The sequence below is a fragment of the Netta rufina genome (genome assembly GCF_964035555.1).
Source record: "Netta rufina genome assembly, chromosome: 15".
In the NCBI taxonomy this organism is placed as follows: domain Eukaryota; kingdom Metazoa; phylum Chordata; class Aves; order Anseriformes; family Anatidae; genus Netta; species Netta rufina.
In genome coordinates this window covers 16,315,723-16,330,058 of record NC_140138.1, presented here as the reverse complement: position 1 = coordinate 16,330,058, position 14,336 = coordinate 16,315,723, and the positions used below count along the sequence as shown (strand labels likewise).

The following is a 14,336-nucleotide window of genomic DNA, read 5'->3' as shown; positions in this document are numbered from 1 at the left end:
CGGCCGGTGCTGCACGCCGTGAACACCGCAGCAGGGCTGTTTCACAGCTCGTTCCCTAAGTGAGGAGTGTTTTTAATAACTGTTACCTGACAGCAGTGAGAGCAAAGAGCAAAACCTATGGCAATACCAGTTGATCCCATTTGGCCTAACAGCTTGTTGTTATTTCCAGGCTCTGGAGTTCTTTAAAATTCATAGGGACAGCCTGCAGTTTTAATAGAGGCTACCAAAATCCATCCTAAGATGTATCAAAAAAGCACACTTCCTGGAGGGGAATAGGAAACAGTCAGCATTTACAAAGACCTCTCCAGGAATTATTTTTTTTTTATTATTAAAAAAAAAATCCCGCTTTGAAGTAGATGCTACCAAAGAATAAGGCTTCCAGAGCTCAGCAATATTTAATGTACTTCTACAGCAATGGACGAGTGTTGTTGTTTCAGCTATATTATAACAAAAATATTGTGGTTTTCCTGTACTCTAACAAAAGTAGCTCAAGATTTACATCTCATTCATCTTATTCAGAAAAAGTCCTTAAGCCAAAAAAAAAGGGAGAGTCCCTACTGCGTACAAAGGACTTCAGCAGCCCTCACAGGGTGGCTCTCCAGTCGGCACACAAAGGGACAGAAATGTAAAATAGCACTTAGGAAAGGCAGTTTTTCTACAGCTATCGGCGAAAGTGGAAAACACACAGAAGACAAATAATTTGGGTTAAAACTGTGATGGGTGTCCTCACTAACTCCACTACAGTGAACATTCATATTGTGAAATCCAGCTGGTTAAAATCTCCTCGTTCTGCTTGGCACGATTAGCTAAAATACACGGGAGTGAGAACAATTCTCTGTACTCCTCTGCTTCTCCACTTGGTAAAGCATCATCTTTCTGATCTCACATACACCCAAATGTTAAGTCCACTTATTAAAATGACCAACCTACACAGGGAGATGGATACAAATCCCTGCAGGGGAGGCATACCTGCTTATCAGATTTGCAAGCCTCAGTAATACACGCAACGCAAACGGACTTTACTCTGGTGCCTTATAATAGACCAAAATTTTTATTTGTGATTGGTTTCCTTTCCACCTCACCTATCTGAGGGACCGAACACCAAGCGGAAAGCATGAGCAGGCATAGCAAAAGATGCTGTTTTGGGACATTATGCCATAGCATTGTTCCTTCCCCCATAAAGTCGGAAGTACTCTAGCTGTTTTCTTAATATTTCCACAGAGAGGAACAATTTTTCTACTTCGATTTCTAAATGACCATTTAGACTCTGACTGTAGGTTGGAATATTTAATGCTGAAACAAAATCAAACCTGTGCAAAGCACAAGTCAATCTCCCAGAACTCCAAGGAAGCAATAGCTACATCTTGCACAAGCAGGAAAAAGGATAAAATGAGCATGAGGTTCTTGATGTTCATACGAATCATTAGCAGAAAGGGAATTAGAATTGCAGAGATGCAGATTCCCTCCCAGCAGATGTCCTTCAGATCTCATTTCGTTTGGTAGCCTTGGGCTTATTTAACCATTCATCTTTAATCACCCTCTGAATGATGCTGCTGGTGGCTACACAACCCTTCCACCAAGCCTCCCTCGGTCTCAATTTACAGAATTACTTCCAGTTTTCCTTTCCTTCCATTTCTGACATTTAGGCAGAGAAAAACAATGAAAAGCAGAGAATAAAGACAATTGTAACTTAAACATTTGACAGAGGGAGAAAGAAAGCTAGAGTAATGTAAAAACTACATACCCACAAATGCACCAATAAATTATTACTGCAGAATTTTTCTCATTTTTATTCACTTACCAAAGGAATACCTGCAAAACAAAATGGAGAAAAAGCAAAAAAAAAAATTAAACTCAGTTGTTCAAACATGGGGACTTATGCCTCATTATTACTTTTATTTCAAACTTCACACAGGTTTTGAATTTCAAAACATCTGTCAGGGAGTATGAAAACATGTCTGAGCCACGCAACGTGCAACCCAGAGGCACTAAATGGCAAATTGCTTCTCGAACTGCCCTGCTGACTGGAAAGGCAAGAGCCAATTAAACCCTTTTGGGGAAGAATTAAGCTGTTATTCAGCACTCCAAGCAACCAGTCACCTATCTTTTTGTAAAGATGCTCAAGCAGCATTCCCAAAAGAGACAGCGCGGTCCCAAATCCCAGCTGGTAATACCTGGGCTGAGCTGGCTTCACAAGGAGCAGCTCCTCGCCCAAAAAAGCAAGAAGTTGCCTCCTGCTGATAATTTTTTTTTCCCCTTTTTCTAAAGCACAGAGAAGTCTAGCACCGTGTCATGTGCCAGTTGAGTGCTGTGCACTTCTGCTTAGCAATCCCCCGTGCTTCAAAGCGGCACGTGCCTGCTGCACCACCTTCACATCAACACACCCCGGTGCATCATGTAATTCTTTTTTATTCAAATTAATTTTCTCATTGAGATTTCCTTCAGCCTTAGCTGCTTAGCATCCTGATAAACGGGATGTCTCCTGAAGCCTATTTCGCTGCTTTCTTTTGCTCGCAAAGCCACAGCTCCAGCAGCACCCATCTGTGAGCACCAGGCAGAGATGTTGGGGCTGTGGATGTTGCTGCCAGCCCCGCAGCACCGGGAGCTGGACAGGATTTGTGCTCGCAGGGCCGTTAGCTGAAGCTGGGGCAGGTTCCCTAGTAGGTTTCCTCCTTCCCATTAGGGCTTCAGTCCAGGGTTTTATAATTTTTATCTGACCTACACCCCAAAAAAAAAATAAATTTAAAAAAAAAAAAAGGAAAAACAACATCCACCCAAACCAAAAAAAGTCCCCTAAATATTTTCTATTTTCAGAAAATTTTCTCTTACCAAAAGTATCCTATTCACAAATCTTACACCATACACAGGTACCTCAAATAGTTATTAAAAAAAAAAACAAACCAACAACACAACACAAACTATCGATTTAAATATTCTACTTGATATTTAACCATTTCAAACAGGGCTACCGATGTGTAGAGAGCAATAACTTCAAGATGCACAATAAGTTCTAAGGTTGTTAATAAAAGGGGCTCTTCATGAAGATATCTGTCATTAAGGGCAACCTGACTTCGCTGTTCTCCACCACAGTTGTGGCGCAGCTCAACACAAACTTGTACGAATTATTCTTATTTCTTGGCAGAAGTAAAGAACCCCCTGAGGCTCATTTAAAACACACACACAGAGACACGCACAAAATGAGGAATTAATAAAATATTGTATTCTTCTGAACCACATAGTTTTCTGACGTGTGTCTGTTGCTGATTACATCAATCTAGGCTCCATAACTTGTCATGTGATGACAGGCAAACACTTGTGAATTTATTTCTCTGAAGAAGCTTGCAATACAAATGCCAAGGAAACCAAAGAAAATGGCCAACTCCAAATACATAAAAGCAGCAGGGCTTCTCGCAGGGATATTTTTTATAGGTACAAGCAGGCAGGTACCTAATTCCCCTGGACTTCAGACTGTAGTTTGGAACCTAATTGCTGTTTTTCCATTTCCTAAGTCCTCTTCCTTGCTTATACAGTGTAAACAGAAGTGTTTATTAAATATATATTTATCTCGTCACTCCCTGCCTGCCTGGAGTTTGAAACATTACTGACAGACGATGACAAAAGAACATGGATTTCATTTTGAGAGGCTCGGAAAACTTCAATAGAGCGACTTTTGATCTGCATATTGTCAAAACCCAGAAATCTTGCAAATTCAAAGCACATTCCATTCATATTTTCTAAATCAAATACAAGTGTGATGTCATTTCTGTTCTCCGGTTGGAGAAACATCGTAATTAGCAATGACTTGTCATTAGAGGCAAATCTCATGTCACACTCAGAGAGACTGCAAGCATCAGCTGGCAATCATAAACACCATCAAATATTGGGATTAAGTTTTTTCCATCCCATTCTCATGCCGATTAACACCAGTACAGGTCCAATATATTCCTGGAAAGCAAAAACTCGTAGCACTGCACGGTCCAGACTGCAGTAAGATACTTCGGTCCCAATCAGTGCATCCTCCAGCACCAACCCCGTTGGCTTGAGGGCACGGCTCCATTCTGTATGAGCCCCAACTCAACCAAAACCACCTGAGCCGTGCAACAAAGCCATCACCCTGCTCCTTGGGGCGTAACAGCTCCTGCCGGGGAAGGAGTCCCTCCTTTTTCTGTGTAACTACACCCTTTGCTCAGCATGCAAAGCACGCAGGATGATTGCTTCTGTTTGCTCACAGAGGAAAAGCAGGCTGGCCACATTTACCTGATAACTTCACATTCTTTCTCCCCTTACCTACCCCACAGCTGCACAAATTGGTTAATGTAAGAGTTGCTTGGAACGGGAACTGTAAATAGTGACAACATTCTGCATGGAGCCTACTAATGAATGGTATTAAAAGACAGGAACTTTTCGTTTTGCACGTACCAGTGCTTTCTAGGAAAATGTGTCTGTATTTCTAACAATGAAAAACCCGTCCTCCCTGCCTCTCAGCCTGGCAGTGCCCGACCCCACAAGACTCTTCCAACTGCAGCGATTTCCCCAGGCAGGATAACTCACCGCCGCATCCCCAATCTGCAGCGGGTGTTAACAGCTTCTCACTGTTCTCCGTGGAGAACATCCTCTACGGAAAGTGAACCCAGATGTCAACTTTCATCTCCATTACGAACCTCTCATCCTCTGGGCTGCTTAGCTCGGGATGGGGGAAAGGATTTGGGCAGTACAGATGTGATTTCCATTCTCCACCAGGCTCCGGTGTCTGCTGGAGAGATGTTTCCACAGCAGCACCTCTGCAGAGTTTCTACAAACCAAGGAGAAATTACGGATGGGGGTACTCATTGCTGGGGAGGGATGGAGATGTTACAACTCCCCCTGCGTGCCCAGCGAGGATTGAAGGCAGTGGGCTGCTCTCTAGGAGGTACCAGCAACCTCAGACCACAGCTGGAAACCAAATGCACACACAATGGACTGAGCTCGAAGCTTCTTTCTGAGGCTTTAGTGAGAGGGAAAGCTGGAGGAGCTGCCTGCCGTCAATCCAGGCAGCACATTAGGAGAGAAAAAAGGGCGAAACTACAAAAGCACAGAAAACTGACCTGATTTCCATCTTGTCTGCTACTTCCAGGCACTCAAAGACTTGTCTCCACTCCCAGCTCTCCCTTCCCTCGCCAGCCCAGCTCCTCCAGCCCGCTTTCTGTGCTGCTTCCAGGGCTGTGCCTCTTCCTGCACAGCACCACGGGCAGACACGCTGCTGGCTGACACCTCCCAAAGGCACGGCGAGGAACCCTCACCCGCTGCTGTCGTGTGCGTGACACCCCTAAAAACTACCAGCCTACGTGCCTGAAATCTCGTTTGGTGAACCACAGCACACTAACCAAATTAAAGCCGTAAACACTTCAGGGCTAAAACCATCTTTTTAATATCTCTATTTTTATACACATACATGCATCTTTATATACACACACGCAGTACCTTGCACTTGGGAATCCACTTCCTAAGCGCACTGCCTCCAAACAAAGGAGCCAGTTGGCAAATACCACTCGCAAGAGACCAAGAGGCTGCGAGCCCATCAAAACGAGATGACAGAATTAGTCTAGTGCACCATTAATTTCAGAACATCATTAACTTAAAAGTGCGGGGGTAAGAAACATTTCTGACAGCTGGTTTCAGTTGCTGCCAAGCCTTTAGCATTGCACAGTGGTTGCGGGGGGAGGAAATAAGCTAGAATGGTAGTAAATGAAACCACTCGGCTGGTTTCTGGATTCGCTTTATTGTGGTCGCAGATCTCTAAAAACTGGGATTCTGCGCTCTGTAATTACAACATCCACATTTAAATGGAAGGAACAGGGATAACGTTTAAAAAAATGGCTGGAAGAGGAGCTTTGTGCCTCAGTTTGCACGTGGTGCTGGGAAAGGTGCTTGAGCAGAGGACGAGGGAGGGCACGGCCGTCCTGCAGCAACGCCGGGTGCTCGCGCAACCGCTCCCCATCCCACACATCCCATGGCGAGCCCTCCAAGTGGCCATCCACCCTTTTATTTTCCCCTTGCAAGGCACAGAGCGAGGCTTAGTTAAAGACCAAATGTGAGCTACCCAACTAAGGGCCGGCACCCGCCAAGTTTTCTGTCTGTGCTCATTTCCGACGCTGCAGTTATTATGAGCCCTGGCATACACGACGGCAGAATTTGCCAAATTCAAGTGAAGTCTGCTTTGGTTAAATCCTTCCAGTGCCAAAACCAGACGCTGAAATGGCAGCCTCGAGAAGCCCGCTCGGAGCTGCTCCTTAAAGCAGGCTGCGAATTTAAGGCAGGAAACGTGCGAAAGGGAGAGGGAAGCAGCATGGGGACAGCAAAGCATCCCACAGCCTCCTAGTCCTGCTTTGCCTGCAGACCTGCTAAAATCCCTGTGCTCCCCTGCACAGCCACTTTTTGTGAACAAAAGCATGTGCAGAGCCAGCACAAGAGGCCCTGGTGGAAGATGAAGAGCTCAACATCAGCTGGAATATGTCCGTGCCCTGGAACACGAGGCACAGGAGGGCTGCAGCCCGGCTTGGTCAGACACTGCAGCAGAAAGGTTTTGTGTGCCAGCTGCCTGCATGCTGACAGGTAAAATCCAAGGAAAACTGCATTTCAGTAATTCCATTTCTTGAAGAAAAAATCATTTAATTGCATTAATTTCTCTCCAAAGGTTGGCCCTGCACTGACGACCATTCAGAAACCGAACGCAATTCCCTGTTAAATGCAGTCTGCAGCATGGCTACAGGATTTGGTGACAGCACGGCAGCTTCTTCTACGCTAAGTTCACGAAGACACGAGCTATCCTAATGCAAATTTCCACCTACTTTCCGCCACAGACCCTTCCCCCAGGAGAGAGCTCTGTTCCTGCAGCCGCTGTCCTCCTGTTCCCCAGCACAGCACCGCAGTTTGCCCAGGCAGATCTGGGACACGTCTCCAGTAAGGGCTCAGCCCCCAGATCACTGCCGTGATGGGATAACCCCAACCCAGAAAAGAGCCAGCCCCACTGGTTGCGAGCACTGCTCTCAGGAATAACATTCTGGATTAAGACCCTTAGGGAAGTTAGTAAACAGAGATCCCACCAGGGCTTGGACCCTTCCCTAAGCCTTGATTGCTTTTCGGCTGCACCAATGGCTGCATTAACATTCTTTCCAACCACAGCTGTTTGAGAAGTTAGATGAGTTAAGCAACATGAACGTGTGCTGGACCAGACTGGGTGCATGAAGCTATTTGGCAAGTTACAGTTAAAAGAGATCATGAAAAAACATTATTCATTCTTTTCCTAAATCTTTCAGCTGTGGAATCAATACCCAAGTCTCCATACTGCATACAGCTGGCAATTGGATGTGCCAGATAATAAGCAATTAAAAAAATATTTGTCTCAGTCTCTGGCAAAGCCCCGTGGTACATCAGACACCGCGCAGCCATGCCACTAACCACATAATCTTCTGATAATTTCTGTGCTCTCATTTTCTCATCGGCTGTGATTTGCAGAAGTGATTGGAAGCTAGAGACAGTTTATGCAAAGGAACCAGTGGGATGCTATTAGCTGTCCGTACAGTATACACAGCTCCCCGTGCAGATGCTTTACCCCATATCCCGTCCTAATTGCTTCTGATGTTTTAACATTTCTTCTCATGAAATCAAGTTCAGAGCCAGAGAAGCAGAAAGGAGGAGAAAGAAAATCCTTCCTTGCCTTGTGCTAACATTTGCTCTGCTATCAAAGCACTGCGCCCTACGAGGTTAAATCATTTTGTCAGGCTTCCTACGAAGTGGAGCAGCAGACACACACCACTGCTTTTCTGTGTTATCCTCGTACCGCGCGCAGGTAGCAGCCCTGACGCTTAGACAGAAGCGATTACTGGGATTAACTAACAAGATTACAAAGCCACCAGCCGGCCTCAGAGGCCATGAACGCAGAGCACACGCAGTGGCACGAGGGGCACAGAGAGCAATGGGATGCAAGGGACACGCACAGCAGCACTGGTCAGCACCCTGTGCACATCCCAGGGGACCCTCGGTGTGATGCTTTGGTGTGGACAGAGACCAGCTCCTTCTCTCATAGTCAATTAGTGATTTTAATAAGCCTTTGATTATCTTACAGAAGATAGAAATTAAAAAAAAAAAAATCCTCCAAAGGTGTTATTTTTGAGCAAAGCAAAGCCAGTAACTACAGAAAGTGAAAACACTAGATACAACCAATTTAAGAGATTAATTCCTCTTCAACTTCCCTCTTTTCAGAGATACTTAAATTCCTACAGGCATCCCTATTATTTAGATAAAACCTATCACAGAGGCGCTACCTGCTACAGAAATTAACATCCCCGGCAGATGCTGCAATCTCCCATGCCGCAGTTGCTCAAGACACCCTGGCACACCACCGGATCAAAACCACTTCTCTCACTTTTCAGAGCATTTCAATGGCAAGCTGGACTCGCCATGGGTCAGTTCTTCTCCAGAAATATGCCTGTGGAAGCAGGCAACAACCAGACCGATGTGGCCTGAGATGTCACCAACGAGTCCCATGCCAGCCCGCAAGGCATTTGGCAGTGCTGCTCCCACCAGCAGCTTGTGCAGAGCTTCAATTCCTATCTCCACCAGACCTGGCTGCTTCACCAGGTGGATCTGTGCCTGTCATCTCAGCCCACACTCCGATTAATGCATGGTTTCTGGAGAAGGCACAGCAGGGATGTGCTCAGGCCTCCCAGGACACCGGACCGCGCTCCTTGCTCTGACCCAGCCCTGCGCTTCCCCATTAAGAGGCCTTCAAATGCCAGCAATCAGCAGCCTGATGCTCCAAACCCGTGCTCACAGCTCTGAGGGACTGAGGAAGAAGAGCAGAGACACGGCCCGGCCTCCATGCCAAGGGGGCAGCGAGGGGCAGGCCCCTCTCAGGGCCTGCCGAGCCAAAAAGCCAGCCCGAGGCCGGGAGGGGAAGCCTTAAACACGCTGGGGGCAGGGGGGGAGAACGTGATATGATTCATTTCTGACATCAGCCGTGATTAAATTTTAATCTCTCGAACAAAAATATGGTTCTCGTTAGCCTCATTAGTTCCCAGTTGTAGTGCAGGCAGCGGTGTCACATGGCATTAATCTCCGTGTTCATTAATGTGTCATATCAACCCCTCGCGTCTGCTCACAGCGCTCTTTGAAACTGATCCGCTGCCTCTCTTCTGCAGGAGGAGGAAGTGCCAAAAAGCAGCTTCCTCGACAGGAAGGATGACCCCCCGAGATCCTGCAACTCTTGGTTTACGTTTCCAGAGATAATCTTTTCTTTCTGGGGAAGGAGGGAGGGAAGCTTGGAATAAAGGGATGCGAGGCTGTGATCCACACAGTAACAAAGACATTCCTGAGGTTTATGGCCAAGGCAAAGACCAGATAAAGGAATGAGATAGTCTGAGTTTGCTTGTTGTTGTTGTCCTTGGGATACTTGAGAGAGCTAGAAAAATAAAGCCAGGTTGCAGCAAGGGTTATTTGCAAAGTTCAAATGACTCCAGCTTAGCATACTCACCAAGGTGGTAATCGTGAACGTGATTTACCTAAAAACCTAGACAGTTTTTACAATACTCAAAATTGTACACTGGATTCAGGCATGATATTAAGTTTTGCTTGCGTTTCAAAGCTTAAAATCGGAAAAGCTAACACTAATTAAACCCTAGTCCTCTAGTGCAACCCTTGTATTCCTTCCAGACATGGACTAATATAAATAATATAAAGACCCTGCCAAGATCACATCGTTAAATACAGTTGTGCACAGCTCAGCACAGCCACTCCTGCCTATACAGAAGTCTCAGCAAACTTTCCAAGCGAACCAAGCACACCAGTGAAACCCAGTACATCCACGTTCCTGCTCCCTACTTGCACAGCTCGCGATCTTTCAGTGTTTGCTTGCCCAGGGGCAGTCACGAAAGCCTCAGCAAACTACCCACGCTGCTGAATAAAGTGTGCATTAGCTCAAATGCACCAAGCCTGTGTAGATATCATCGTTCACACTTGAGGTGGCTCTGGTTTGCTGGAGGCTCAGCGGGTGATTCTTCCATCTGAATTTTGAACGTCAGGCTGGGTCTCTTCTCGTCTTAAAATGGCCATCCCTGTAAGCGCTATGCCCTCATCATAAGAGGGTCACACACCAGCAAATTTGGGAATGAAGCTGCCAAATCCAGCCCACAGTTCACACGTTGCTTGATTTACAAGCTCAGAAAATCTCTGTTCCCAGCTTTTACTGAATGGGAAGACACTAGACAAAAACCCAAGTGCTTTAAATAAAATAAAAAATCATAAAAATAAAAAACACCAAAGCTATAAATATAAAAGAGGAAAGAAAATTGGGAAGAGATACATCTGATGGCTACTAAAGCCCTCCTGGAGAGGGAAAAATACAGCCTGAAGCATCTCATCAGCCCCCTAGCATTTAATGGAGTTCAACACGAACCATTCACTAGTTCATCTGCTAGCAGACAGAACACTGTGATTAAAGTCCTGCATAGGTCAAGTGGTTTTTAATGAGACCTATAAAACACAAAACCTCCATGACATACAAGGCTTTCTTCATTCTCTATTGTAAATGAACTTCTGAGGATGGTAATTTAATGGCAATTAAATTACACACCTCAGAGACATGCTTTCATGACCTGCAGTATACCTGCCCCTCTATTAAGCTCTTAATATTAGAAGTTAAAAGCTATTAATATTATGTTCAATCAGCTAAACATAAAAAAGCAGGCATTTGGGGGCAGAAAGACAGACGCATGTCCTCTCTAGCAAAGTGCTGAAGCATCTGCAACTTCTTGGAAGCCACCTTGGCACGCAGCCTTCAAAGGGCACCTGAGCACAGCTCCAACAGGACTTGCCAGCACCCTCTGGGGTTGCACAGTGCTGAAGCATTGCTCAGATCCATTTTCCCTGCAGAAAAGCATGCCTGCATAGTCTTATTTTATCCTAAATATCTGTTAGCAGTAGCTCCACCAACATTTTCCACAAGGGAAGAACACAGTGAACAGAACGCTGCAGCCACCTCATGCTATAACGTTTTATTTATTGGCTTGTTTAACATATTCCCTTGAGCTCTTGTAACTCTACCAGAATCTTAGTCATGAAAGGGAAAAAGGCAATAGGATTTAAAAACCACAATTCTAGCTTTTGTATCAAGTGTCTTACAAACCGTACCACTGAATGCTTCTCTAGCAGTGGACGATGTTTCGTAAAATGAAAAATGCAATAACCATGGGAAAGGAAAGGGTTTTCAGATGACATTTGAATGTTGGGTGGCAGGGGGGTGGTTCTCTGAGGAAACAACAGAAGAAGAAACAGGAGATCAGTGGCAGAGTAGTTTAAGAGTTTGTTTATATAAGAAAATGTAATAGCTCTCTGGAGACACCTTACTGTGGGATAAAAGTGATTTTATTCCAGAATTACGAATTCACTTTGGAAGTGCATTAGCTATTCTGGTACAAAAAATGATTTAACTTCTGCTAGAACACCTCTCCCAGAGAGCCCGGCCTGACAAAGGACCTGTTCTGCTGATGGCCCATCCCTGCAGACATGTGCCCCGGCACAACCCACGGGGAATAAAACCACAACTGGAGGCTTCGTGAGGTCACCCGCAACAAGTATTTTTCCTTTTAAACAAAGGGGCAGCTTTTCCCATTCTTGTTCAAATCTATTACAATCTTTCACGTTAATACTCAGAAGGGAAAGAGCAGGGAGATAGGCAAAGCCACTCGTCCTGGACCTACAGGGCATTCCTCTAGTGACTGGACCCAGACAAGCAGGACTTGCAGTCTAAAAAACATGGACACTAAAGTATGAGGTTCCCATTACGTTTTTTTTTAGGCATCTCTAGTTTCATTAAAAAGCTTCAGTTAAACTGGGGCCACTTTTTACTCTTGTTACTTTACTGAAATGAAGAACAGTCTACAACAACGGCAAGAAAACCAGCACAGCAATTAAGCACTTCACCCAGCCCATGGGTCAGACATTAAGTATTCTTTTGTGCTCTTGCAGTGCCTCTGGATGCCTGACAGCCTCCTCCTACTTCAAAAGGAAAAGTTCAGAATTGCAGAGGGAAGAAAACTCCAGCATCTTAAGACAGACCTGCTGAGTTCATGATACCAGCAGCACCGTTATGTGCATGCCCTGTGACCCACACAGTAAGTCCACGTTTGGCCTGAGCAGACCCTGAATATCACAGCTTTTTGGGGAACAAAACGCCCAGAATTACAGAAGCTGCCCGCTTAAAATTTGGCAAAGGTGGGCTTGGCCCTACATTTTAGAGGTACCAAAGTTAATCTCTAAAAGCTAGGCTAGTTTTGAGCACAACCGAAGCACACCTTATTTCATACAATTCACACAGCAAACAAGCAAAGTCAAGGGTTTAGGGCCAGGACAGCATCCTGGCCCCACTTCTCAGCTACTGAGGTTCCCAAAGCATCCTTATCCTGGGAAGTCCATCACAGACCTCACACCAACCGCTGCAGGCACAGCTTTCTTCCCTGCACACACAGTAGTTTTTACAATCCACTGTGTGCTCAGAGTACCAGGGACCATCCAGAAGGGCAGCTCCATCCTCTAGTACGTGGCCCTGCTGTTCTCTGCTGATTCTGTAATTCTGTAATTCCTCCGAGGATGTGACCCAAGCGGCCTCATAGCCCCCCAACCTCATTTCCCACAGTCATTAGCTACCTGCCTTCACCATCCAGTCAGGCACCTTCCAGATTTTAAATCCTACTTTTTTTTATGTGAGTGCACTTCTAAGAACCAAGCGAAGGTGTTACCAGATGCTCAGGGACCTTCATCTCTTCCCTTGCGGTGCTGTCACGGTGGGCTCAGCTCCCCGGGCACGCAGCACATTCCCCAGCTGCCGTGGCTCAGAGGAGGTGGCCGGCAGAAGCAGGGGGGCAGGGGACGTGTCCTGCCTCTCCCAGGGGACGGTCTGCCCTTCCAAAGCTTCCCTGACTCTGAGCCCAAGCCAGCTGGACAGCAGTTGAAAGACTTGCTCCTTCAGCAGCACTCGGGGTCTGGAGACTCCAGCCCAAAACAAATAGAAGTGTTTAAAATTAAAACGGGAAAAAAAAAAAAAAAAAAAAGGCAATAAAAAGAATAAATTGTTCCTCACGGGCTTAAAGAGAACTCTGTTCTTCCTTATCCTCCCGTATCTTCCTTGAACTGGTTTCCCCCTCAGCAGCTGAGGAGCGTTTGCTGGATCAGCCCAGGGGTCCGTGCCCAGCAGTGCTGGTCCACAGGACTCAGCGCCTGCAGAGCACCTTTAGGTGCTCAGCAACCACAAATAACGGGGCCGCAGGGGGAATTTCTTATCTCGGACACCTTCATCGAGTCATCCTGTAACCCTAAACAGGAAAGCCTAATGATGTTATCTTTTGCCCTATGAGAAGTCACCAAGGTCTTCAACAGATGCTTTGGAGAAGAGTCAGAGCCCATCAAAGCCTCTCCAACTGTCCACACTTGGGAGCCAACATTAAGAGACCACCTAACACCATCTGAAAATCAGTGCAGAAAGTTTCAAAGCCACCTCAGTTCCAAGGCCAGCGCTGCCACCTGCGATCAGCAGTTCTCCAGATCTCAGGTACTTTCAGCCTGTACCAAAAGCCACCACAAATCTCTGAAGGATGATGAGAAATTATTTACAACCCCCCCCTTCTCTCTCCCCACATTTCCTTGCACTGCACCCAGCATCCCCTTCTCCAGGGAATTGAATGTCACAGTATATGCACAATAATAATATGTTTTTGACCACCCAGTGACCCATTTCAGAGGATCTAATGAAAAACGTAACCACAGATGACTGAATTGTACTGCTGGGTTGCTTTGATTCCTTTCTCCTACCCCTAGGAGAAGGAACCTAATTTCCTGTTTAAAGCATTTGATGCCACAACTGAGAAGAAGCTGAGGCAGCACCACCTTTCCTCCCCACCCACCTTTTCTCTCACCCCTTCCCCGTTCCCTCGGTGTTGTTGCTGCATACCCAGAGCTACCCGCTTGGGGCAGTGGAACTTTCAAACTCTGAATCTGAAGTAGCAAAGGAGGAAAAAAAAAAAGAAAAAAAAAAAAAAAAAAAAAGCCTTATCTTAAAAATCAAGAGGCAATTCCTTTCAACCACAGCATCCACAGAATGCAAGCTCTGGGCTCTGCTTGCATTCCTGCTGGCCAGCTCATTGCCTGCGGAGCTGCAAAGAGCCCCAGCGCCTGGTCCTGAGCTTCAAAACCCCCTCGGGAGGAGGTGTTTGGATGCGGTCTGCTGGACATTGGTGGTGGTTCAGCACACCAGGGGACTCCCCTCTATCCCCTTGTCCTTTCGCTTCTCCCTCAAAGACTTGAGA

General features: G+C 46.0%; 1 protein-coding gene across 1 annotated transcript in view; it reads right to left on the bottom strand.

Annotated features, from left to right (window-relative positions):
• Positions 1–14,336, bottom strand: part of LMF1 (lipase maturation factor 1) — a gene marked incomplete at its 5' end in the record, with an annotated part of 190,511 nt that overhangs the window by 164,929 nt on the left and 11,246 nt on the right. The window contains one exon of the mRNA XM_084295815.1: positions 1,802–1,812. Coding sequence (XP_084151941.1) covers positions 1,802–1,812 — 11 coding nt within the window. The remainder of the gene's footprint in view (positions 1–1,801; positions 1,813–14,336) is intronic.